Consider the following 23196-nt stretch of genomic DNA (forward strand, 5'->3'; position numbering starts at 1 on the left):
CAAGTTGACAAATATTCAACCCCTGAGCAGTCCACATGGCCCGATACAACATTTGCCAATTATCACCTGGCTGGTTCATCGTGGGCAGCAGCTAGTTCTGTGTATTTCTGCTTTTCCTCCACACTAAATGGAGCAGAACACCAAGCCAAGGACACCATCTTTAATACCATCCAATAACTCGACAACACGCTCGTTAAGTACACTGGATTGCAGGCAACCTTGGTGGCAGATATTCACTTAACAGTCATTAGAAACAAATGAAGGAAACAGAACGCTCATTACCTTTAATCAAGATGCCAGGCTGTGTGCATTCATCATTGCAAAAAAAAAAAAAAAAACAGTAACTAGGAACAAAAATCTTTTTTTAGTGTGTGTTAATGGTGCATGTGTGAGCAATGGGGAGGGAAGGGGGGGGGGAGCACCATAAACTAACAAGCATGCGCACACAAACACCCCTCCACTGAAATCTTCCTCTTTGCATTTGCTTGTGTAGATGTGTGATGTCCAACTAAGATTCTTTATTGGGAAATGGGTTTCCTGGTAGCCAGCAGTGTTCAACTAGTTTTGTTTTGTTTGTTTTTTTCCTGGAGCGTATAATGGTTCCAAGTAGAGAAACCCTTGATCTTTGGTTTGGGTTGGGTTTTGACTGACCTCAAAGATAGCAAACAAACAGTGACACGTGTGCACACACACTCACACGCTCAACTACACTGTGGTCATTTTTGCTCGCACATAGATGAAGGATGTCATCATTATACTTGGATCATTAAACTGCACTGTCGTCATTAACAAGACATTTTTCCTGTCCAATACTTGTTCCGTCTATTCTTTGGTGGTACCGCTAGTTCATACTCAGCCCTCAACCCTGCTGATGAATATCTTGCATGTCACACCCCGAAACATAACCATGGAGGCACAGTGGAGCAAGCTCATCAGTGTTTACTGAAGCGCAAATTCTCTTCAATGATTCCGTCTGCACGTAGCGCCGGTGCACGTTTAACCATGTGCGGGGACCCCATTTACATGCGGCAAGACTTTAGCAGCAGGGTTGAACTGGGCTCACTACAGAGTTGACATTCAATGTCTTTGTGTGAGCAATAGCGTCTATGGACGGAGGTATTTGCAGTTACGACATGTTTTAAGGTAGCCATCTATTTGTCTTGAGAGGACGTTGCACCCGGTGATTAACCGGGTCACACACTAGCTACAGATCACTACTTGTTGCGGGGCCATGATTGAATTGGACATTTTGACCTATACATGTGCACTTAAAGATTTTAAATAAATTCATTCTTAAAAATAAAAAAATATAAAAAAACAGCAACGTGTTGGGGTACACGGCCGTCATGCAGAGTCACCACTGGCCATTCGCGTGAAAGCGCACCGTCGATATGAAGCGGACAATGAATGGAGCATTTAAAATGCACAGCATGTGTTCATGATCGCAACGTGTTACCTTCTTGTAGAGGGAACGCAAGTCCCTGTACTGCCACATGCTGCTGAGCACCTGAGAGGCCGCCTTAACCACCTTGGCCGAGTGTCTGAGGGGAGATAGGACACGGTTACATCTCCGCCGCACCATTACTTCTCATCACATTCCAAAGTGTTATTCCGTTTCCTGTCAATATCACCTTGGAAAGAAATGTGGAGGTTGTCGGCTCTTTAAGAGCAAGAAGGCCATTGCTATTTACAACAGCCAGGTAAAAGGACAGCGCCTTATCCCTGCCATTCATGCGTCCTTTGCCTGGCCACTTTGCGTGGAAAATGACTCCGGAAGCTCATAAGCAGTGGCTCCTTAGAGAGGAAAGTAGAGCAGATGCTTGCAAAATGAAAAGTGCTCTTCTGGTAGTAAACATCAGCCTTTTGCTCAGTTTCCCTCTGTTAACAGCAGCAACAAAAGCGCTTTAACGCCTACTGTATAGCTCAATTTTCTGCTTGGACTCAGTCGATGTTTGTGTTTCCACCGTCAAAAAAACACGTGACATCACCCTCTTGTTTCGGGAACATGAATAAGACTGTTTCCTCAAAACTCACTCGTATTCTTTGGCATTCGACTCAGCATGACTTAGATTTGTTCTTGGTTTTACTGTTTGGTGCTTTCTACCATCCTTATTACCGATTTGTTTTACTGTTTATTGTATATGTTAAATTGCTCCATGTACAGCACTTTGTATGCAGCGATGGCTGTTTGAAAATGCTCTATAAATACAGTTGAGTTGAGTTTGCTGGATGGATGAGACATTGGACCTTGATGCTGTCCCTACCATAGAATTTAAAAAAAAAAACGTTTTTGTACAATAAAAGTGCTTTTTTAAAAATTTTTTACACTAACAAATGCAGCGTAAATGCATTAAACTAAGCTGGTAAACTATTGGATTTCTTGATGGGGCAAAAGCTTCATTTTGTGATCGAGGCAAGGCTGTTCATAAGGAGCATTTCTTCTCAGTGAACCTACCTTGAAAAAAAAAAAACCAAACAAGATGTGTGAGCCATTAGAAGCTGACTAAACTCACTGAGAAATTTGCACTCTCTTCCCGCAACGGGCTCATCGCTCTCTGTAATGATGCCCTTGAGCAAAGTTCGGTGAAGTCTCTTTCTCTCCCCCCTCTTAACAATAACTCATTGTTTGACGTGCGGTTGATGTCTTTTCTAGCAACGCCTGACTTGCTGGTTGCCATAGCAGCAAGCAAGAACACCCTGCTTCGTCTTCTGACCTATATCATTCCTTGTTGTCGTTTCGGGATACACGAGTGAACCCGGATAGCCGGCTTCACGGAACAGATTGCTTTGGAATTTGGAGGTTCCACTAGTATTTTTTTTTCTTTGATAAAAGCTGCACATTTACGATAAGAAGACACTTTATGTTGTTGAAAAAAAAATCGCCCATGATAACGCCAAAATTTGTAAACGTTGGTAAAGAAAAACAACAAAAAAAATCCATTCATCAAGAAGCATCAAAGCAATAGAATTATGCGGCGAGGTGGATGGCTGACTAAAGATATTCTTTTTCGGTTTCCGGGAGTCAAAATTAAGGTGTCGCAGCAGTAAGCAAATGAACGAACGAACGGACGGACAAATATATAAAATGTGTCTTTAGTGTGAGGGGTGTCAGCTCAATCGTGTGGGACACTGTACATATATTTGAGCAGACTTAAATGTTTTGAAGATAAATGTGAATCAAAAAGAACCCCCACCCAAAAACAAACCAAAGTGACCTTCATATGACAAGTTGGCAACACTCACTTTTCTCCTTTACTGCGGGCGATGCCAATCAGTTTTTCAATTCCACCGGCGTCCCGGAGGGCTTTGGCGTTCTCCATATTCTTGGTGATGACTTCGTGTAGTGCGCAGCAGATGGCGGTGACGGTGTCATCAGACATGGCCTTGTTGGCTGGACCTGGAGTACTCAAGGTCCCGCTGCTGGGGGCGTTGTTGTTACTGCTGCTGCTGCTGCCAGGTAGTCGATGGATCAAGTCTCGCATGGCGTATTTACCTGAAACGGGAAGAGGGAAGGAGATGTTTTCCCCCCCCATTAAAAAAAAAAAAATCTTTGGTTTCATAGGTGCACAAAGGAGGGAACTACTGCTCAAAAACACTCAATGGCCGCCACCACCCGCGGACTTTTTAGATCCATGCTATACTTCTCCCTTTTGTCCTTTTAGTTGCTACCAAATGTTCTTTCTGCCGAGCAACCAATATCCACTCTGGTATTTTCTTCATCCGGCCACAGTTTGCTCAAGTATCAAGTACAACTTTATAGAACGAAGTAACAGTACGTACGCGGCGGATCAGAGGGGCCGTGTGAGCGTTTAACCTCGTTTCAGAAAAGTTTTGAAGAAATCAGAAAGTACAGCAAACATTTATGACTTAACGACGCCGCACGCTCGCGCACTTTGACTCCGCCATAATTCAGCGGACTTAAATCACAAAGTGCTGCGAAGGAAATTTAACAAGTTAACAGATCCTTTGAGTGTCTAAGTAATAAAGCAAACGTCTTGCACAGCGAGTGAGTGCTTGGATAACTCCATAAAGCTTTTGGCCTGAGAGGGCTCACTGTAAATCCTCTCACGCGGCCGCATTAATGCTCACGCTTAGAATGCAATAAAAGGGGCCGCCTTGCGATATTTCAGTGAATAGGCTGGCATATGAGGAGACGGAGAAAGAAATGACATTCAAAGGATGAGCTGTTGGGCTCATTAAGGAGTTGCGGGAGATTCGGTCGGATAGCAAAAGCCATAACAGCAGCGCGGAATAACTCGGGAAGACGAGCAAACCACACCACAAGCGAAACGGACACCATATGACGTGAGGCCAACCGTTCGAGTAAGCCATACGGCTGCACATTTATGATGAAAGGACACAAGAATCTGTCTTTGGGAGAGGTGGACGAAAAACGTGTGCTTCTGAGACCCAAAATGCATCTGAGTGACAACAGTCAAGCAAGGGTGCAATGTAGCAGGATTCCGTTGACAGCCAATAAGTCAAAGTGATCTGGGAAGGGGCTGAAAACGGCGAATAATCAGGACGTTCCGATGACAATAACAACCGTCAGACAGAGAGCCACACCGACGCCAACGATGAGGAAACACGAATGGTGAGCTCGTGTATGTGTGCAAAAAGATGACACACAACCTCACGCTCACACTATCTGTGAGGATGAGTCGTGGGTTAATTGGCCCAGCGTTATCACTGTCAGACAAGAAGAAGCAGAAGTTAAGCAGTTGTTTTTTTTGGGGGGGGGGGGGGGGGGTTTAGCCCAAAAAGTTGAGCGAAATATATAACTTGAATCACACCGACTCATTGAATGACTGATGAACATACTCACGATGGCTTTTGTTTGAAAAATTTGGGAGTGACTGGCTGAATAATTCACCCACGACATGACTAACTTACTGACCGGCTAATTTCGCGCGCGCCTTGCCAGAAAATTGACCGTGCCAGTGACTGATCGTTTATTGAGTGAAGTACTGATTGCATGAACAACTGACAGATGGTAATATTCAAAGTCGGGAATGGCTGTGCTGAAGGAGGGCGTGACAACTAGTCGACATTTACAGGTGCGTTTAAAAACATCTTGTCCGTCCATCCATTCTGTGCAGGTCAAATAATGATGGTGGTGTTGGGCGAGCTGCAGCCCCCCCCCCCCCACCTGACTTTGGGCTGGAGGTGGGCTGCACCCCGGACCGGTTGCCGCAGTGCACCTTTAAACAAACAACCAATCACTGTCACGATCCTCCCTTCAGTTTTGTCTTGCTTCTCTGTGCGTGGGCTCTTCCACGTTTTTTTTTTTCTGGTGCTTCTTCACTACGTGTTGCAGAACGGCCTGGCCTTGCTCCATCTTGACCTCGCTAGCCCCGGGCTAGCCTCCGTTGCTTCTCCATAACAATAGGCACCAACGGTTGGGGCGGGCTCAACTGAACTGCAGGAGCCTGTATTGTGTTCTGAGGCTCGCTCTAAAATATGTTGTAAAGTATCACTTTTTTTTTTCCTCCATTATAATCGACCACAATTTGTAAGTGTGACTAATGCAATGTCCATTGTGTGCGGATTCTGCTCTTCATCGAGTGATAAATCATCAAGTTGTGTGTGAGTCGCCGGAGGCCCACACATCATCATTTTGGCTAACCTTCAGTGTTTTGCTCACCAACACAAGTACGGAGAGATGTCAGGAAACCCCGTGATGGATCTTTTATGATGTGTGAGCGTCATGCGATAACCGCCCTTCCTGCGCCTGAATGTTGCAGCTGTGCGTTTTTTATTTCATTAGCAGCCACTTATCACAGTTCCCAGCTTCAAACACTCACACTTGCAATCAAGCACTTAGTGAAATCCCCCGTGGTACACCGCTGACGTTGCCACGGTAACGTCTCGGGCGCCGGCGTCATCAGGGCGAGACACAATGGCCGCGCGAGAAAAGGGGAGAGGTGTTATGAGCTCATGTCTGAGATGGCATTAGAGTGGGCGTTGAATTAAGAAGGTACGGTTGGAGGAAGAATCATACTCATGCTGAAGACAGGAAGGTGGGCAATGGAGGGAAGAGAGCGGTTGTGTGACAAGGAAAGAAAGGAAAGACCGCGAGAGCCCGCAAATTTGCCGATAGACTTGTCATTTCGGGTGACAGTTACATTGCATTTGACGTCGCATATTTCCCATAATCCCCGGTGTTGCTCTCCCTATTTGAATTACGTACTCGCTGCAAAAAACAAGTGAAAAAAAAATCTCATTAAATCGAGCTGAGAATTAATTAAGTGTCTTGAATTAATACCGATTTTGAATTAATCGCTTTTCATCCGGCATTAACTTTGTTTTGGTGGCAAGCGCAGCGTGTTTATAAAGAGCGTCACAAAATAGCTGCTCCATTTGGAACGGCGCGACGACTGCTTGGCATTCCAGCTTCGCTCTCAATTCATGTGTGTCAAATTGCCATCTCCGAGTCGGCGGTGCAGAATTGCAAAGACGAAGCGCACAGCGCTAAATGTCACTTCTTTCTCATGACATGGCTTTATAGAATATGAAACAAATGCCAACCAAAAGAGGAGCAATCAGGTGGGTGTGAAAGCAAAAGGTTGAGAGATGAGATGAATGACATCAACATGCCAACAGATTGCATTGAAGTAAACTGAAATGCACGCAAACGTGCGAACGTGTCGGCGTCAGCCGTCAGCGCTCGCTCTTTTTCGACTGATCTTCATCTGTAACCATTTCTTGGACCACACATTAACCCTATCCCGCAACCCCGCCCCCCAAAAAAACCCAGCGGTGACAACGTCAAACTTTGCAGCAGTCCCATGACAGTAATTTGAGGGTATTTAGCGAAAGACCTCTGCCACCCGAGGATGGTTTTGGCCGAGTTGAACAGAAACAAGAATTGACTGTGAGATTTGAGTCAGTGGGTGTTAATAAAGCTTCTGCACAAGGGCCAAGCAGGATGGGGCTCGGGATGTCTGGCCTCTACCTCTTTGCTGCCAACACCAATCATGTCACACCTTGCCGAGAGCAAACGCTCGTCTCCGAAGCGGCTCTTACGCTTCTCCGTTTGCATCACTCCGAGTTTGTTGTCATCTCAGTTCACCATGGATGACAGGGCCGTCAAAGCCAAGTAGAAAATAGACCGTTGTCGAAATGACGACTTGGAACCCAACAAATGACGACGTTATACGCGAGTCTTCCTCTAAAGCTGCTAATTATTCGGAGATTCTTGCCAGAATTCTTTGCTGTCTCGTTCTGTTCTGAAGAGGCTAATTAAGCAGCGCCATAGAAGTTGATCAATTGCCTTCGCCTATTCTCAATTAGCTAACTTTTTAATGATTCCCAGAGTAGATCATACTGTACATTGTTCGCATTGCAACCCCCCCCCCCCAAAACATAAGAATAGCTCATATCCAATTTTACGATGTGCCCCATCCATTAATTTAAACGGAGCCTTTAGGTCAATAATGTAACAGAACAGCTCACTTGCATTTGGTGCAAACTCCTTTTTTTTTTTAATGGCTATTATAACTTCTTTTTAAAAAGGAAAAAAAAAGAAAGAAAAACAACTACTATATTTGATATAGGTGACATTAATTAAACACATTTAGAGGTTTTGACAGCCAAATAATTTGCAAAGTTACAAAAACTACCGTGTTGAAGCCCAAACTAACGAGCAAAGAAATGAAAGAAAAACTGCCAAGTGCAAGGCATCTGCTCCGATGCGCCAGCTCAATAAATGTTGCATGGGAATGTGGCGCTTTGACAGTGGCATTACTCTGTGTTCTTCCACCACATCGAGAGCGCCCGCAGAGACTCCCGAAATCCTTCCCTGCAAGTGAGGGAAGCACGGTTGCTATAGAAACCACTGAGCCTACCCAAAAGCTGCAATAATTAGACATAACGGAGGCAGAGGCACACATGGACACTCCCCTGCAAAAGTCTTGGAGCCCACAGGCCAATTTATTTTTGCTGTCATTCTCCGAATCACTTTGGTTTCATTTTTCTTTAAAGCGGCAGACAAACGTTTTTTTTTAATTGCGAGGTGCTGATTTTCATCCCTCTGCACCACCCGCACACCGCAGAATCTCCCAAACCAAAGCCGCAAAGCAATTTTTGTTCGATGATTCAACAGATTCTCTTTTGACCGGAAATGGAAGAAAGTTCAATGATCAGGACTCACCGATTAACTCCTTGTTCCGGATGTCCAGCGCCATGTTCCTCAGAGCGGTGGCCACGGCGCACACAACTTTGTCGTTATCGATCCGCAGTAACTCCACCAGGATGGGGAGTCCTTTCTCCTTACGGACAGCGGCCCGGATATACACAGACCACTGCGAAGCAAGAGGAAAGGTCCAGGGTGATCATCTTTTTCACCAAACTCTTTAACTCATTCAGTACCAGCATATTCTGGACCAAGTCTGAAAAGGCGTTTAAAAATGTCTTTGGGAGGGAATGAGTTAATGGATCATGAGAATGTTCATCGGGGAATCGCAGCTTTTCCAGCCTTTTTGACCCTTTTTTCCCCCCCTTTCTTTTTTCATCCTCAGTGTGAGCACAAATGATTTCTGAATAAAAAGCGGGTCGGTGTAGCAAAACAGCCGTGGGAGTCAGACGGAGTCCCACGCTCGAGAGGGAAATGGCAGATTCAGGGTCCGAATGAAAGGCTGAAGTCATACAGTACAACCGACTCACAGCTGATCTATCTTAAGAGGGAGAATTATTTGAACTGGAGAGAAATCTTCAGGGCTCGGAGACCACTCTAAGCTCCCTCAGCAACTATCAGGGCACACTTAGATGTGTTTCTCCGCCCAAGACCACTCAAGGACTGCGAGCTTGTGTGTCATCCGCAGATAAATGGAAATAGGTAAAAGATAATCCGCCTTTTCAAATCACTCGAACTTCAAGCCGTTATTGTCGATTGCAGTCAGCAATCGGGGGGGGGGGGGGGGGAGGCTTTCATCATTTCAGGAGAATAATCAAGTGAGGAAAAGAAGCCATCCTTTTGCCTTATCTGGCAAACGGTATGCGTTTTCCCGACAGCGCGCCTTCTACTTTCCCCACTCTTCTCGATCGAGAAACTCACCAGACCAAACACACGTGGGACAGACGCAGAGAAATCCCTCTTGTCCGCAGCGCGTCCTTGAATTCAAGTGCACGTTTCAACCAAGAAAAACAAATGTAATCTCACGGGAAGCTGTCAACCGCATCCACGTTGCCGCGATGCCCATTTGCGACCAACCAAACGTGCCAGTTGAGTTGTGTCATTTCAAGGTGACAAACTCTCAATGGCTGTCTCCTTGCAAAAAAACAAACAAACAGACAAGCAACCCCCCCCCAAAAAAAGTGTATTCAACATCTCTAGGTTTGCCCAAGGATCACGCCGCCTTTACTGATCGCATCCCTTTGGATTATATGACACATTCCTTATTCTCAACAAGCTGCTTCCATCAGTTGAACCCTGGCTGGACTCCTGCTTGGGCTCAGATTACTTTCAAATCATTCCATTCCTGCTGTGCAAATCATAGGCTGCATTTCAAATTTAATTTCGTCTGCTCTTAATTATTTGGAGTCTGGGAATTCATGAAAGAAGAATGCCAAGATATTAGCCAATCGGACTATTCAACCGAGCATCCACTCTCTTGTCAAAGAGTGCACGGAAATGAAGAGTTTGAGGAACAATTTGGACGTATCCTTCTTTACCTTCCAGCTGCCAGCAGCCAGGTTCTGCAGGGCTCCGGCCGCTCCCTCGAGGGTGTCGGGATTGGAGCATTCGGACAGCAGGGTGAGGTAGGGCTTGACAATGGTGGGGTGCCAGAGCATTTGAACTCCTTTGGGGGGATCCACCGTGTCTGGAAAGGGGCCAACGCCGTCCCACTGGAAAAAAGGAGGACAAGAAAAAAAGGAAACACACATGAACACCACACAGATCATCTTTGAACTATTTCCATTTATGAAGTATTAAATAAGATGCGGCCTGACACTTTGATTTCTTTTTTTTAATTTATTGAAACTGATGAAATGCAAAGAGTGAGCAAGGGCAAAGGATGAAATAAAATAGCTGCTTTCACAGAGTAACTGCATTTTTATTTGGGAGAAATAAAACCAAAGCATTTTAACTGCCACCTCCTTCTCTACATCTCGATCCTTTTTGTTCACTCACTTGGCCTGTCACTTTTTCTTCCTCCACCCTCTCTCTCTCTTTCTCTTTCGTACCATTCACTGAGAGTGTGTCCCTCCTTTTCTCCCAGGATGATTATTTCTTTCTTTCTCGATGTGTCGCTGTTTTTCTGTCCCGCGTGCCGCGCATTATCCCGATAAACTCTTCTTTCCCCGTATTCTTTTTCTATTTCCAGACTTCTCCCTCTTCTTTGAGTTTTCCTCCCCATCGCCCTGCTCGTTCCGCTCAACTGCTCCCGCTTACCCACTTCACGGCAAACTAGGCAAGTGTGTGCTTTGCACTATGTATGTGTGAGAGGGTCTGTGCGTGCCATATTTACATCAATTGTCTGACGGCAAAACCAAACCCTTAATGAATATTGGAGACTGAACACAACCAACCTATTACCGACGTTTGTTGGCGGGAGTGAACGTGAACAGATGAGGTTTATGTCGAATGCTCAAAAGGCACATTATATTGACGTTTTAGGGGGAAAAGCAAAGCCCTCACACCTATTGTGGTTGATTCAATAGATGTCAGCAAGCCTTAAAAAAAAATCGATTGAATTTGTATGACTGCTACCCAAACAGGACAGAGCAAAATGTTTTATTTTGAACCGATGAGAACACTTATGAAGTTCCTAATTTTGGAGAAGTACCTCAACAATTTATGGCGCCTCATGGGGTTGAGGTCAAGGCTCTCAAGTTCTTCCAAACCGAGAGTGAAAGGATTTGTGCAGGGCGGGAAAGAAAATGTTGTTTGGCCATTTGTAACCAACCTTACAACGGCCACTGCAAAATATCTTTGCAAGAACAACAAGTAAGACCTCAGCGGGAACTAAGGTCTCGTCCATCTGCTTAATCGAATCAATGAATGAAGACGTTTGTCTTTATTGCGTGTATTTGATTAAAATGAACCACTTCTTCCCGCCACTGGTGGCAAGAAATTGTGTGATTGTGTGTGTGCGCGTTTACTCGTATGCAGCAGTCAATTAGGAGTGTTTAGCTTTAGTTCAGACTCCCACGCTGCTCTTTGGCCTTGCTGTCAGAGCCTCTAATAAATGATTAAGTGGACTTCATTACCACCTAAGTGACACCGCCTACCCTTATCTCTTGCTGGCGATCTGTTGCCCATTATTATTCCATTTTCTCCGCTCCTTACTGTGAGATATTGCATGCCGAGTGGGACTATTTTTGGGATACAGCTTGTCTTGGGTGTCCGACTGTGTAGCAAAAGTGATGGGACAGTAAGTGAAAGAAAAACGGCTGCTTTGGGTGTCAAGAATACGGAGGTAGAAAACAACATAACCGGCTCGTTTGAAAGCGAAACGGGCGTGAGCTCGTCCACTTTGCATTGCAACGTCGATGCAGCAGGCATGCACGACATCAACTGGCAGATCAAGATGGAATGGCTCGAAGACTTTTTCAGGTCACATATTTCCCACTTCAGAACAGGTACATGTGGTTCTGACTTTTTGACCCACCGGGCTTAAGCAAATCTCAGTTTATTAACTTGAAAGGGAAGGAACAGAGGAGACAGAGGGGAGGAGGTCCATACAATTAAGATTTTGACAAGATCTGGCTGGAAAAAAGAAAAAAAAAACTCGCTCATAATATAAAGTGTCATAAATGAATGAAAAGTTGCCTGTGATGCAGCTCATTCGAAAGGAGGCGACTGCATTGAAACAAGTTTGCGGCACACTTGGCGATCCGAGATTTCCACCCCTCCTCTGCATTATTCAGCGCACGCATCCGCAGTCTGGATGACTGACACCGTGTTCCTGCTACAACATGAAAGCCGGCTTCTACTTTTTGGACCATCGTGTGTCGGAACACAGCGTTTGGCCACAAATGAATATAAATAAATGAAAGGAGAGCTCGCAGCGCTGGGCTGCACCGTCATCACATCTGAACCCGAATGAGATCCGAGGCGGGTTTCCTGCAAATGAGGACTGGTGTTACTGCTTTATTGCATCAAATCTGCACACTCAAATAGCTTTCTTTCAATATACGCCCAAGGGCGAGCTACTGTACAGGGGCGTAGTTGCTGAGGGGGAGCCGGGGGACCACCCCACCCACTTACAAATAGCTCCATGTGTGAGATTACCGTTTTCCTATTCATTCAAGAATATCTAATTCATATCCACGAATGTGAATGTTAATTTGAAGATGTGAGACGGTAGCAGCGTACATCCTCAAAATTCTCTGGAACGCGATTCGTGTTCCGCAAAAAAAGTAACATGACCACATTTTTGTCATGAATAATTCTAAAACAAGACAAGTCACCACTTGTGTGTGTGTGTGTTTTTACCTGGTCAGCACCCTTCTTTTTCTTCTTCTTCTTGCCCCAACAGCCAGAGCTCTCTCCGTCGCGACCGCCGGAGTCACAGAGGAGGCCATCGAGCTCCTCCAAGCCTCCCTGCTGGCCGTGGGACGTCTCGGCTGCCAAGCGGTAGGACAGGTTCCTCAGGATGCAAACGCAGTTCTCCACAGTCTGAGTTGGGGAATGAGAAAGATGAGAGACCAGATTTAAGCGATGTGCACTCGATGCACTTGAGTGAAACGTCACGCTTGAGAACACGGCTCCAAGTGGAAGTGGAGGCCTGCTAATAAAAGTGATTTTTTTTTTCCCCCGACGACAAACGGTACTTTTATCCGCCTTCCACCCTGAGGCAGACTTGGTGGAGGGAATGAGAGGACTGAGGCAATCCATGGGGGATACGAATGTGCCTTTTATTAGTTGTGACTCTTAAACAGAATTAGAGAAACCTCAGGTAAACGAGACCAATAGAATTTCAAACATGCCGTTAAACAGGTGAATGTGAACTCACGCCGATGCGTAAATGTGAGCTTTCGTGCGTGCGGCCATGTTTAGTACGGAAAGCGGGGTGTCATCAAGTCGACGGAGCGGAAATTAACAAAGACAAATCCTCCATCTTTTCGCCGAGAGAGCGCCACTTTACAGAAGAACAGCCAGGGAGCGTAATTGAACACCCTCGGGAGACGCGACAAACAAAACAACGTCGCACTCCGGCGAGCCGCAGTCACATGAAATCCATTCCCTGCATCCAAACATCAACAGGTTACGTATTATTTCCAATTCACACTGACATTTCTATCTTCCGTTCCATGTTTCTTCATTCAGCGGCACAGCCGAGTGAATAAACACGTTTGATCTTGCCGATGATATGTGTTTAGTTTTTTTTTCTTTTAGAAAGGGAGTCAAGTTCAAGCATAAATAAACAGAATGACAAATGCTTTTATCTTAACGTCAAATGCGGCATTCTCCAGTAAGCCTTGGTATGAGATTCCTTTTGAGTTTGTAGAAATGTTTTCATCACCTTAAAGGCACTATGCCATCATTTCAAATGACGTCCAACCATCTGTGCACATACCTAACACATATCATGACATGATTTCATTTTTTTTTTTTACAAAATAATTTCAAATGACGTCCAATCATCTGTGCACATATCTAACATATATCATGACATGATTTCATTTTTTTCTTTTTACAAAAAAAAAATCAAAGTCATGGGTTGGTGGTTTTGCACACGGAGAAATTCCCCTTTTATGAAACCAATTATCGGGAGCATATTAGACTACAACGCAAGATCTGGCCTGAAAAAAGAAAAGAAAAGAAAAAAAAAGATGACCGGTCAAACCGCTAAAGCAAAAGAGCCGGCAGTTATTTTGCTCAGAACCACCTGCGAGTTCACCTGCCAATCAGTCTTTGTTTGCGAGGCAACGGCTTCTCTCCTCCGGTGGCTGCAGTCAGATGGCGGAGAGGAGCGGGCGGATAAACAGTGATTAAGGGAGGCCATTTAGAGAGCCTGGCAGACAGGGAGACCTTGAGAAGCCAGCCAGCCGGACCAGCCACAACATTGTTTATGCGATATCGACTGGCCAACACATTCTTTGACACGAGCGCACGTACGCCGCAGGCTCGGTCCGACCGCAACGTCACATGAAGGGGAAATGTTCACTGGATGAACACTCTATGGCTACTAAGAATAAAATATGACCCCTTCAGCCTCCGCCCCCCCCCCCCCCCCCATTTTTGGGAATGATTTGGTCGCAGAGTTACTGAACGGTGACTACAACAGCATAGCATAGCAATCGATACACGCACAAGTGCCCCGTCGTAACAGCAAAGGGTGATATCATAGCAAGGTTATTGGATGCAAGCACACACCTTGCTGTCAATCTCACTGCTTCCCAGAGAAGTCTGGATGACGTAGAGCAGAGCGTCCGTCAGACCGTCACACTCCCGCATCCTCCGTCTCGCCTCCTCACCCGCGGAACTGACGTTCCTGGAAGAATCACAAGCCGACCGAGTGGTCAGAGTGCCTTTTGCCAAACGCAAGGCCAAAATGCCGCGAAACAGGGAGCTTCACACGAGGGACGGTGAGGTCGAGAGCTTGGGACTTTCCCCCAAGCTCTAGAATTTGCCATCTTGAAATGCCAATAATAAAATGCAAATAATTATGAGTCGACTGCCGTAGAAGAAACATGTTTTTAACCCACCCACAAAATAATAAACACAAATATATATGTACTGTATATATCTTTTTTGAAAACGAATCACGGGTCCATTCGGAATGCGGGCGGCCATTTAGTGCATAGCGATTGCTCTTTCCCTCTTTTCTCTCTGTCTTCATTACATCATCATCTGTGCTCACCGCTTAATTACCGCCATAATGAAATTCCACCATGATGAGTTTGCGGAGAGCAGAAACCCAATAAGGGAAACATCAAAAGAACTATGAAACTAATTAGTCGGTCGCTCCAAGAGTTTGGCGTATAGGTGAACAGATATGACAGACACCAGAAATGTATCGATGGCATGCAGCGGAGTCCATTCATCATGCTGGCATTCGAGAGAGATCACAGCTCTTTGACTAGTCGATGAAATGAGGGCAATCCTTTATTGTTGGGACGAGAATGAGGTGAGAGAAAGACACAAGAACTCAATTAAAACTCGACGTCTAATGCTTGTGGCTTTCCAAGAGAAGGTCAAGCCGTTTTCACCGGCTCTGAATGCTAATGGAAAAACAAGCTCACTTTGCATAACTGGCTTCAAAGTGACAATTCTCTGCAACGAAGACTGACAACGTCTCATTCAGAGGAATAAAGACGCTCGCTTGACTTTTGAAATGTTGAACGTTTGCTTAGCTAGCTCGTCCGGTATTGTTCCGCGAGCCATTTCAGCAGAGTCTGAAAGAGTTTTTTTTTTTTTTTTTTTTTTTTTTTTGGGGCGTGAACTTGGTTGGGTCTGCCATCATGTCTTATTTCGCGGTTTGATGCGCTCTTCACCTTTTAGGGAACACCTCTGAGTGTTCATAAGATGAATGACGTTTTCATGTTTTAATTATTAAGATCACAAAATAACGATCTGATGTCACTCCTCATTAATTCCGTCGAACTCGTTAGCTTGCATCATGAAATAATTGCCCAGTGAGAAGAACGACAGAACATGATGAAGCATCCCATTCACAATTCAAACAGCCGTTATTTTGGCTCTGTCACGCTGATGAATCGCACGCCGCTCGTCGGACGATGCATCATGTCGTTTTTCCGAAATATGTCAGTCCGAGCGCACCTGCCATGCCATAGACACTCTTTGATCAATGCATTGGGGGGAAAGTAGGGCAGCGCCTCGTCAAGTGCCGCAAAAGGTGGGACATTATGTGGGGAGGAATAAAGGGATTGAGGTGAAATCGGAGAGTTTGGGATCGCCTTGACGAACGTGCAGAGTCCTCAACTCAACATTTGGACATGGGTGGCTTTGTTTCAAACAGGGAGGGCTTTTCACCAACAACTGCAAACGCGGGATTCCATTCGACGGCGGTTCTTGGTTTGAATTCAAGGACCACTTAAGAACTATCCCATCGTTGAAGTGCTTTTAAAGGTGGATTTGAGAGTTACTTCACTTACCACCGTGGCAATGGAAAAGAATCAAACACTCCAATTGTATGTCTCGAGAGGCGCGAGCCGCTAAATGCGCTTTGAGGACAACCCAAAGAGGCTCGGAATTCACTTTCCTCCAGTCGGCTGGAAGCGAAAAAGCTCCCTACCTCTCGGAGGACAAATCGAGTACCTATTTGCTCTGGAAATGATCGTTTCGTTTCGATGACCTTTTCCAGCATGATTCCTCATGCGGGCATCCAACGTGTACAGGAAACACATGGACACAAGTGAAGGGTTGGCAGATGGCTTTCTAATGTCGCTCAAAGAACAAATAACCACCGAGTGACATGAGAGCAGCTGGCGTGAGGTGGCGCGACGCACTCGTCCAACGGGGGTGTGTGTGTGTGTGTGTGTGTACAGTAGAGGATCATCAGCAGTTGTCTCACACACACACACACACACACACACACACACACACACACACACACACACATACACACGCGCACACCCACACACACAATCCAAATCCCCCAAAAATCCTACCAATAAAATGACAAGTTTGCTGCAATGACGCCCAGTCTCGATTCATCCGGCCACGAATTCTACGCTTGCGTGCGAGTGGGTGTTGTCGTGGGAGCAAACAGGAGACGGTGAAGAGTGTGCGTCTGTGTTGGTGTGCGTGTGTCCCGATTACCTCGGGAACAGAACCGCAGACAGAATAAATGTATACAGTGGAGAAAGCCAAGATTTTTTTTTTCTCCGTCTCTGCGCCTTGGCTGTGAACCAGCACCCTGCGGGAAGCTAAACAGAATTCAATTGAGGCTATTGAAATGCATTCACGGGTAAGCCTTTGTCCAAGCGTAGGGAAGCGTGCGCGTGCGCGTGTGCGTGCATATGTGAATTTGGGTGCTGATTGATGACATTGATTACTTCTGGGCTGATTAGGTGCTGCACACACGTAAACCAAATTCAAATGTTTGGGGTTTTGTTGCTTTTTTTCAAGCAAATATTACGTTTTACATTTTATAGATCCCAAATCAAATTGCTCCACATTGTGAAATGTTACCTGAAAAGCTAGATTCAGCAGCTTCCTCGATGCTGTCACTTCTCAATGTCAAGCTTCAACAAGCGGGAAGCATTTTTTTTGTTGTTGTTGTTTTGATCAGCCTCACGCACCAAAAAGAAAGTCCTCAAGTGACAACAACTTGAGTAAGTATGAAAGTTGTTGCTATGGTTACCATCTGGAGCCAAGAATCAAAGGCGTATGAGTTTAAACGGTGCATAAGAAAATAGTTAGCATTCATGAATATATGCATGGTGCACAATAAAATGCCTGCAACAATGAAATGAATATACACATTGTGCAATGCACGTGATGTGAATTTGAATGTCACAAATTCATAAAATCCGCTACATTTTTCCAACATTAAAAAAAAACATGGGCAGAATGGCAGTAAAGAGAGAAAGTACTGCAGGGAGCTAGCATGCTTTACCTTTGAAAAATCTCCCTATTGAATGTAGCGCTTGTTGGTTCGTTTTCAGGAATATGCACAAAGTATTGCAAGCCAAATTAGACTGCTGCGTTCATAGGCTAGAGCTCAACTGTCGAAGCTTTTCCGTCATCAATTTCAGAATTTCTGCATCAAGACCATTTTTCGTGTTCAGAATAAAGTGACTGTAGAATCTCTGCTTGGTTAGCCAGCAAACGCGGGGAAACACACATCGCCCCGGGCTGGTGGGCAGCCTTCTAAATTTTGCCGCAAATGCTTCGAGAGGAGCCGACTACGCAGGGCAGCCTTGCTTCAACCAACAGCTTAAAAACAAAACAACACAATCCACACGTACAATGAATCAACTCATTGATTTTTAGTCTTTTTATCTTCCCTAATAGAAAGACTCTGCGCATCTCGATCCACTTGTAACAATTAGCATGTCTCCACGAGAGTTTCCCGAAGTGTGCACGGTGCTTTTACCTGAGGCAACCGGTCGCATTTCGCAGCACCTGGGAAGTATGAAGCTGGAGCTTGCGGTCGTCATGGTGATTGGGGGAGGAGTCCCAGTTGGAGTGGGGGATGATGACGCTGTTGGTCAGCACAGCCAGCGCATCCTGGATGATTGGCATCTTGAGAGCGTCACATGACGACAGGTTCCACAGGACGCCTGGGCATAAAACGAATGAATTTGTTAGCATGATTCCGTTCCGACAGATTGGTTGATTTTTATCAGGAAAGATTTGCTTTGGAAAAATTCCTTGTGGTTCCCAAGGAAACGCAGTGTCTCCCGCTGACTTCCTCGGCTCTCTGTCTGCTAGCATGACATTTAGAGGCGCATATTTGATGGAATTTTAAGCAGACGGTGATGTGAACCTCTCAGAGGTGTCCAGGGCAAAGCATTTGGTTGTATTTTGTAAGGTTAAAAGTTGGATCTTGTTGCTCACACTGATGTGACAAACAAAGACAGCCTGAAAATTTGAACACGGCGACGGAGGAGAGGCCACAAGGCTCGAGCCCAAAAAAAAAGACCGTAGAAGGATAAAAGTTTTTCGCTTTCTCCTCTTCATACCCGAGGAGCAGTCCTTAAAACCGACTCCATATTTGTGATGAAGTGACAAGTAATTTTGTGCCTTGGCTACATTGCACACAAGCTGCTATCAACAGTCCGTGCATGCTCACACACTGTCTACCTGCTGAGACGACAACAAGCAATGAACACGAGACATTTCTCTTTCTGGAACGGCATACGAATGAGTCCCCATCAGCATTTGCAGAGTTGAAAATATTAACAAGTGCATGTACTGCTGACAAAGTTGGTGACAAGAAACTAATATGGGGGAGGACAGTCAGACAAGCTGAGTAATAATTTAGTCAGGCAGGAACAGACTGAGACAAAAGATGACACATGCTTTGTCGTATTGCCATGGTGAGCTTTGTCCTTTTCCTCCCCCAAAAAAAGGAAAAGAAGCTAGAAATTAAAGTCACCATGTCTCATGCTTCTGGAGTCATAGAATTCACACATCATGACACCGACACAAACTATTTATCAACGTATGTGAATAAAGAAAAAAAGAAATGATTTTAAAAAGGGTAAGGCCTGGATTTGTGTCAGTACGATAGTACAGTAAACATGCTTTATGAAATTAAACAACATTCCTGGCAAAAAAGATCTTCTGACTGCTCCCTACATTGGAAGAAATGATGTGTCGAATTTACTCCATTTTATTTCGTCAAGTTGTTGCACGAACGAAAATCATCTGGATCCAAATCCATTTTTGAACACGTTTCCTTTAAAAATGCATCCAAACCCAGATGATTGCTTTGTTATTGTGTGGGACCGTTTTATATTGGTAAAAGAGATAAAAAGTCAAAGCACACATTCATCTGTGCAAAAGCAAAATGTGGCAATTTGTGTGAAAGTAGGCCAGAGAGAATCAAAGAGGATAATTGCTTGTGTGCGCCTTTTTGACGGTCTGGGAAACAAGGACAAAGAGGGTGATAAGGTGATGACCAGTGCTGCTACTTGGCACCAATCAGGGGCTTGGACCTTTCTGTGCATGCGTTTCCATGGCAACATTTGCCATCACTGAGCGCTCACCAACCTTTTTTTTGCACTCCTCAAGCCTCTCTCTCTTTCGTCACCAATGCTCTCGTATCACAAGAACTTGCACAAGCAATTCAACCCCCCCACAAAAAAAAAAAACCCACACAAAAAACAACAGCACATTATAAATGTGTTTTCCGAGGCCTTAAAGGTGCGGACAACACAGGTCAACCATCTGGAGGAACTCAAGCCTGTGTTTCTTAAGAGGCTACGAATGTTGGCTCATGATTGCAATCAGCTTGCAGCCATAGATTGTGTTCTTCGTCAAGTGCCCGCGGACAGAAACTAGAGTAAAGGCTGAAGCGTTTTCTGGGACAAGGACATTGCGTCTGCCACTGTGTCATGTTGGCCAAATTCAGGTCTGACACACACTATCGCACACACATCTGCCTGCTCAAGAAACATGGATCTGCCACGCTTCACTAAACCTACAGGGCCCTTTGGAGTATTGCAGTCAGGTGACCAACAGACAATGACATCATTTGAGAGCTTTTTCTGTGTGCCAGCCAGAAAGTGTGTGCGTGTGTGTGTGTGTGTGAGTGTGTGTTCTCCTTTATCTCATCCACTCTAATCCGTCTCTCTCTCTCTCTCTCTGGGCTCAAACTGGGTCCCTCCAGACACATGACAGACAGTTTCCAAGGAGCCTGGTGGTTTGGGGGGAAATGTGGGGATGATTGCATGAATTCATGAATAAATGAGAGTATGACTTGTCAGGGGGGAGCCAAGCCTGGTAGGAGTCAAGTGGAAATGTTTTATGAAACAGCCCCTCAACTACACAGCTTGGTGCGAATGAGTTAACAGCAGAGTCAAAGACGAGAAATTATCCAGCATAGGTGGCAAAATATCCAAAACGAAAAATCTAAAGTAGACGCCTTGACTTACTGATTTTATATTGGCCGGTTTCTACATGCCGGTACTTTTTTTTCCCCCCATTCCTATTTTTAAAAAATAATTTCTAAAGTTCATTGCCTGTACTTTTGAAATGGTTTAATGATTGCAAAACGTCCGACTCTGCAACATATCGTTCCAAATCATTGGTCGGCCAGCATCACAGAATAAATTGGGTCCAGCATTGGATGTTTAGTCGCGAAAGACAATGGAAGTCGATCCGTCTTCACGACTAACATGCTAACAAAGAAAAGATGGAGAAAAACTGCCAAATGTCACCTGTGCCCCTCTCAGCTAGGCGGAGCATTCCATGAGCCGCAGCCCAGTCTGATGTCACAGTCCGGCACCTCAAGGTGAGCCCGCAAGCACGGATAGCATCTCCTCTCCTATTGACACCCGGAGCCTCGGTATCGACCGGACTTTGATTGACAGGCCCGGAAGCCTCAACTTCCTCCTATCTCACTCGCACGGAGGGCCAGGAAGCCAATAAATCTCGTCTAAATGTAAACTTCAGAAAGGACAACGCAATACAGTAAAAGGTTTCCTGTCTCATTTCCCAGACTACAAAGCACCTTTCATCAAGGAGGACAAAATTCGATAAGACTGTCAAGACGTGGATGGTAAGGAGGAATCTCATTGCTTCGTACTCAAGCACAACTACGTCTGGCTACGGAAAAATAAGGAGTAGCGCGAGCGCGTGCCGTTTGAGTGGCCGCCGTTGGCCCTGATGCATTCCCGATGGACTGATTCTTTGTTACCGATTTGTTGCTTTACTGTTGTACATGTTAGTTGCTCCATGTACAGCACTTTGTATGCAGCGATGGCTGTCTGAAAGTGCTCTATAAATACAGTTGAGTTGAGTTGATTGAACACTGATTAGTAATGTAATAGTAATTCCATCAATCCATCCTCCGATGAAAATCAGTAGAAGGGCTGGACTAACAAAAGTTAACGCCGATGGGTTTTGAAGTCTGAAGACCGTGAGAGAGAGAGAATCACACTGTAGTTTGTTGCATTAACTTGTCCCAAGGCTGCGGAGCCATTGTCATGCTGACAAACAATTGCAGCAACATACGGATATGACACTGATAGTTGAATGTGAATTATATAAGCGAGACAGCAGGGTGTCACGCTTCAGTGCGTAGAACATCGAATAAGATGATGAAATGTGAGTGGGACGCCGTTTGCAAAGTCATCATTTTGCATTGAGCATTTTACTCATTTTAGGTTGGGCTACAGAACTTGACAAATAAAAAAATGAGGAAATTTGAATTTTAATACAACTCAAGCAGTAGCCAAGTAACAAGACGAAAACGCAGGGGGGGAAAAAAAAAGTTGTGAGAGTCAGGATGTTTCGAGACAATATCGGCCCGCCTTTCATGAAACGTCCTTATTCGAATTTAGCCGCAGTGCTCCTTCACATTTGAAAAGAAATTCTTTAAAATCAATCAAGTGGAATGTTGAACAGCCTTGGTTTGAATGAATAGTTGCAGTTGATTAAAGAGCGAGTGAAAAAGTTATGAATGACGTCAATGGCGCCGCTAAAATACTGCCAGTGTTGATGTCAAGGACCCAAAACACGCCGCAACTGTTTGAGAGCGCGTCGAGCGGTTGTCTTCGACATCGCCAGTCAAATCCAAAGGAGGCAACATTTTGCGCAGGCATACTTTGCATCTATGCCCCAGATTTCTGTGCGTGCGTGCGTGCACGGTCTATTCAGAGCTTACACCTCCACATAACAGACGTGGTTCACTTTTTCCAAACCGTTTCCTGTCATGCAAACACTTTTTTTTTTAACCACGATAACAGCTCTTCTGTGGCTACCGAGTAACGGCGGCGGAAAGATAAGTGTGTTGCAAAAGACATCGTACCTGTGACCAACTCTCTGATTTCAACGTCTCCTGTTTTCCTCAAAAGGCGGACCAGCGCTGGGATCCCTCCGCAGTTCTTCAGGGCCACTTTATTCTCGTCATTGGCCTTGCCATAAACCAGGTTCCTCAGAGCTCCGCAAGCACTGCGGTGAACCTCGCTCATCCTGTGGTCCAGCAGGTCGACCAGCAGCTGGATGCCGCCTTGTCTGCGGATCTACAACACACGGACAGAAAAGTGATCACTGCGTCGGTTTCGCGGTCAAACTGTTGTCAAGGCGTTGTCCAGACAATAATGAACAGTTTTTTTTTTCTGGTCACCATTAAATTTTGAGCATGCTGAAAAGTTCTTTGCGACAAAAGTTTGAGATCATTCAAATTGTTGGCGAATGGCTTTGCCACCGTTTGCGATCGGCGTGCACACACTTGCAAACCTCGTCCGCTCACTAAGATACGGCCTGAAGGGATTCCCAAGTTCAGAGGTGAGACCCAAAATGTCTCACCACCTGGTTACTTTTTTTTCACTTGCGACCCCAAAATGAGGATGAGCAGTATAGAAAAGGGCCGAATGGCCAAACGCATCATACCTTCGAGCGATTCAACAGACCACACCAAAGATATGGAAAACCTGATGGAAAACCTTCCCTCTCCACCTTGGACAATAACTATCTGCCTGAAGTGCTTTGGTTTATAGAATGACAGAGACGGAGAAGTGACTTTGGCCAGGGCTTTCGGGAGAAAAAAAAGACAACAACTTCTAACATTGCATTGATCACATTGAAGTGAAAAGATATTCAAAAGGGAC

At 45.2% G+C, this 23196-nt stretch overlaps 1 protein-coding gene across 3 annotated transcripts in view; it reads right to left on the bottom strand.

Moving 5' to 3' along the window:
* The window catches only part of ctnnd2a (catenin (cadherin-associated protein), delta 2a), a 114658-nt gene that overhangs the window by 11077 nt on the left and 80385 nt on the right, over nt 1-23196 (bottom strand). For all 3 annotated transcript variants that reach the window (XM_086102124.1, XM_086102126.1, XM_086102123.1), the window contains exons 14-21: nt 22395-22608; nt 18012-18198; nt 14324-14441; nt 12440-12622; nt 9673-9846; nt 8153-8303; nt 3244-3493; nt 1457-1541 (exon numbers count right to left, since the gene is read on the bottom strand). In XM_086102124.1, the coding sequence (XP_085958250.1) occupies nt 1457-1541; nt 3244-3493; nt 8153-8303; nt 9673-9846; nt 12440-12622; nt 14324-14441; nt 18012-18198; nt 22395-22608 (1362 nt within the window). The remainder of the gene's footprint in view (nt 1-1456; nt 1542-3243; nt 3494-8152; nt 8304-9672; nt 9847-12439; nt 12623-14323; nt 14442-18011; nt 18199-22394; nt 22609-23196) is intronic.

The sequence above is a fragment of the Hippocampus guttulatus genome, chromosome 21 (assembly GCF_054856545.1).
Source record: "Hippocampus guttulatus isolate MCC_2025c chromosome 21, RoL_Hgut_1.0, whole genome shotgun sequence".
NCBI classification, from domain to species: Eukaryota; Metazoa; Chordata; class Actinopteri; order Syngnathiformes; family Syngnathidae; genus Hippocampus; species Hippocampus guttulatus.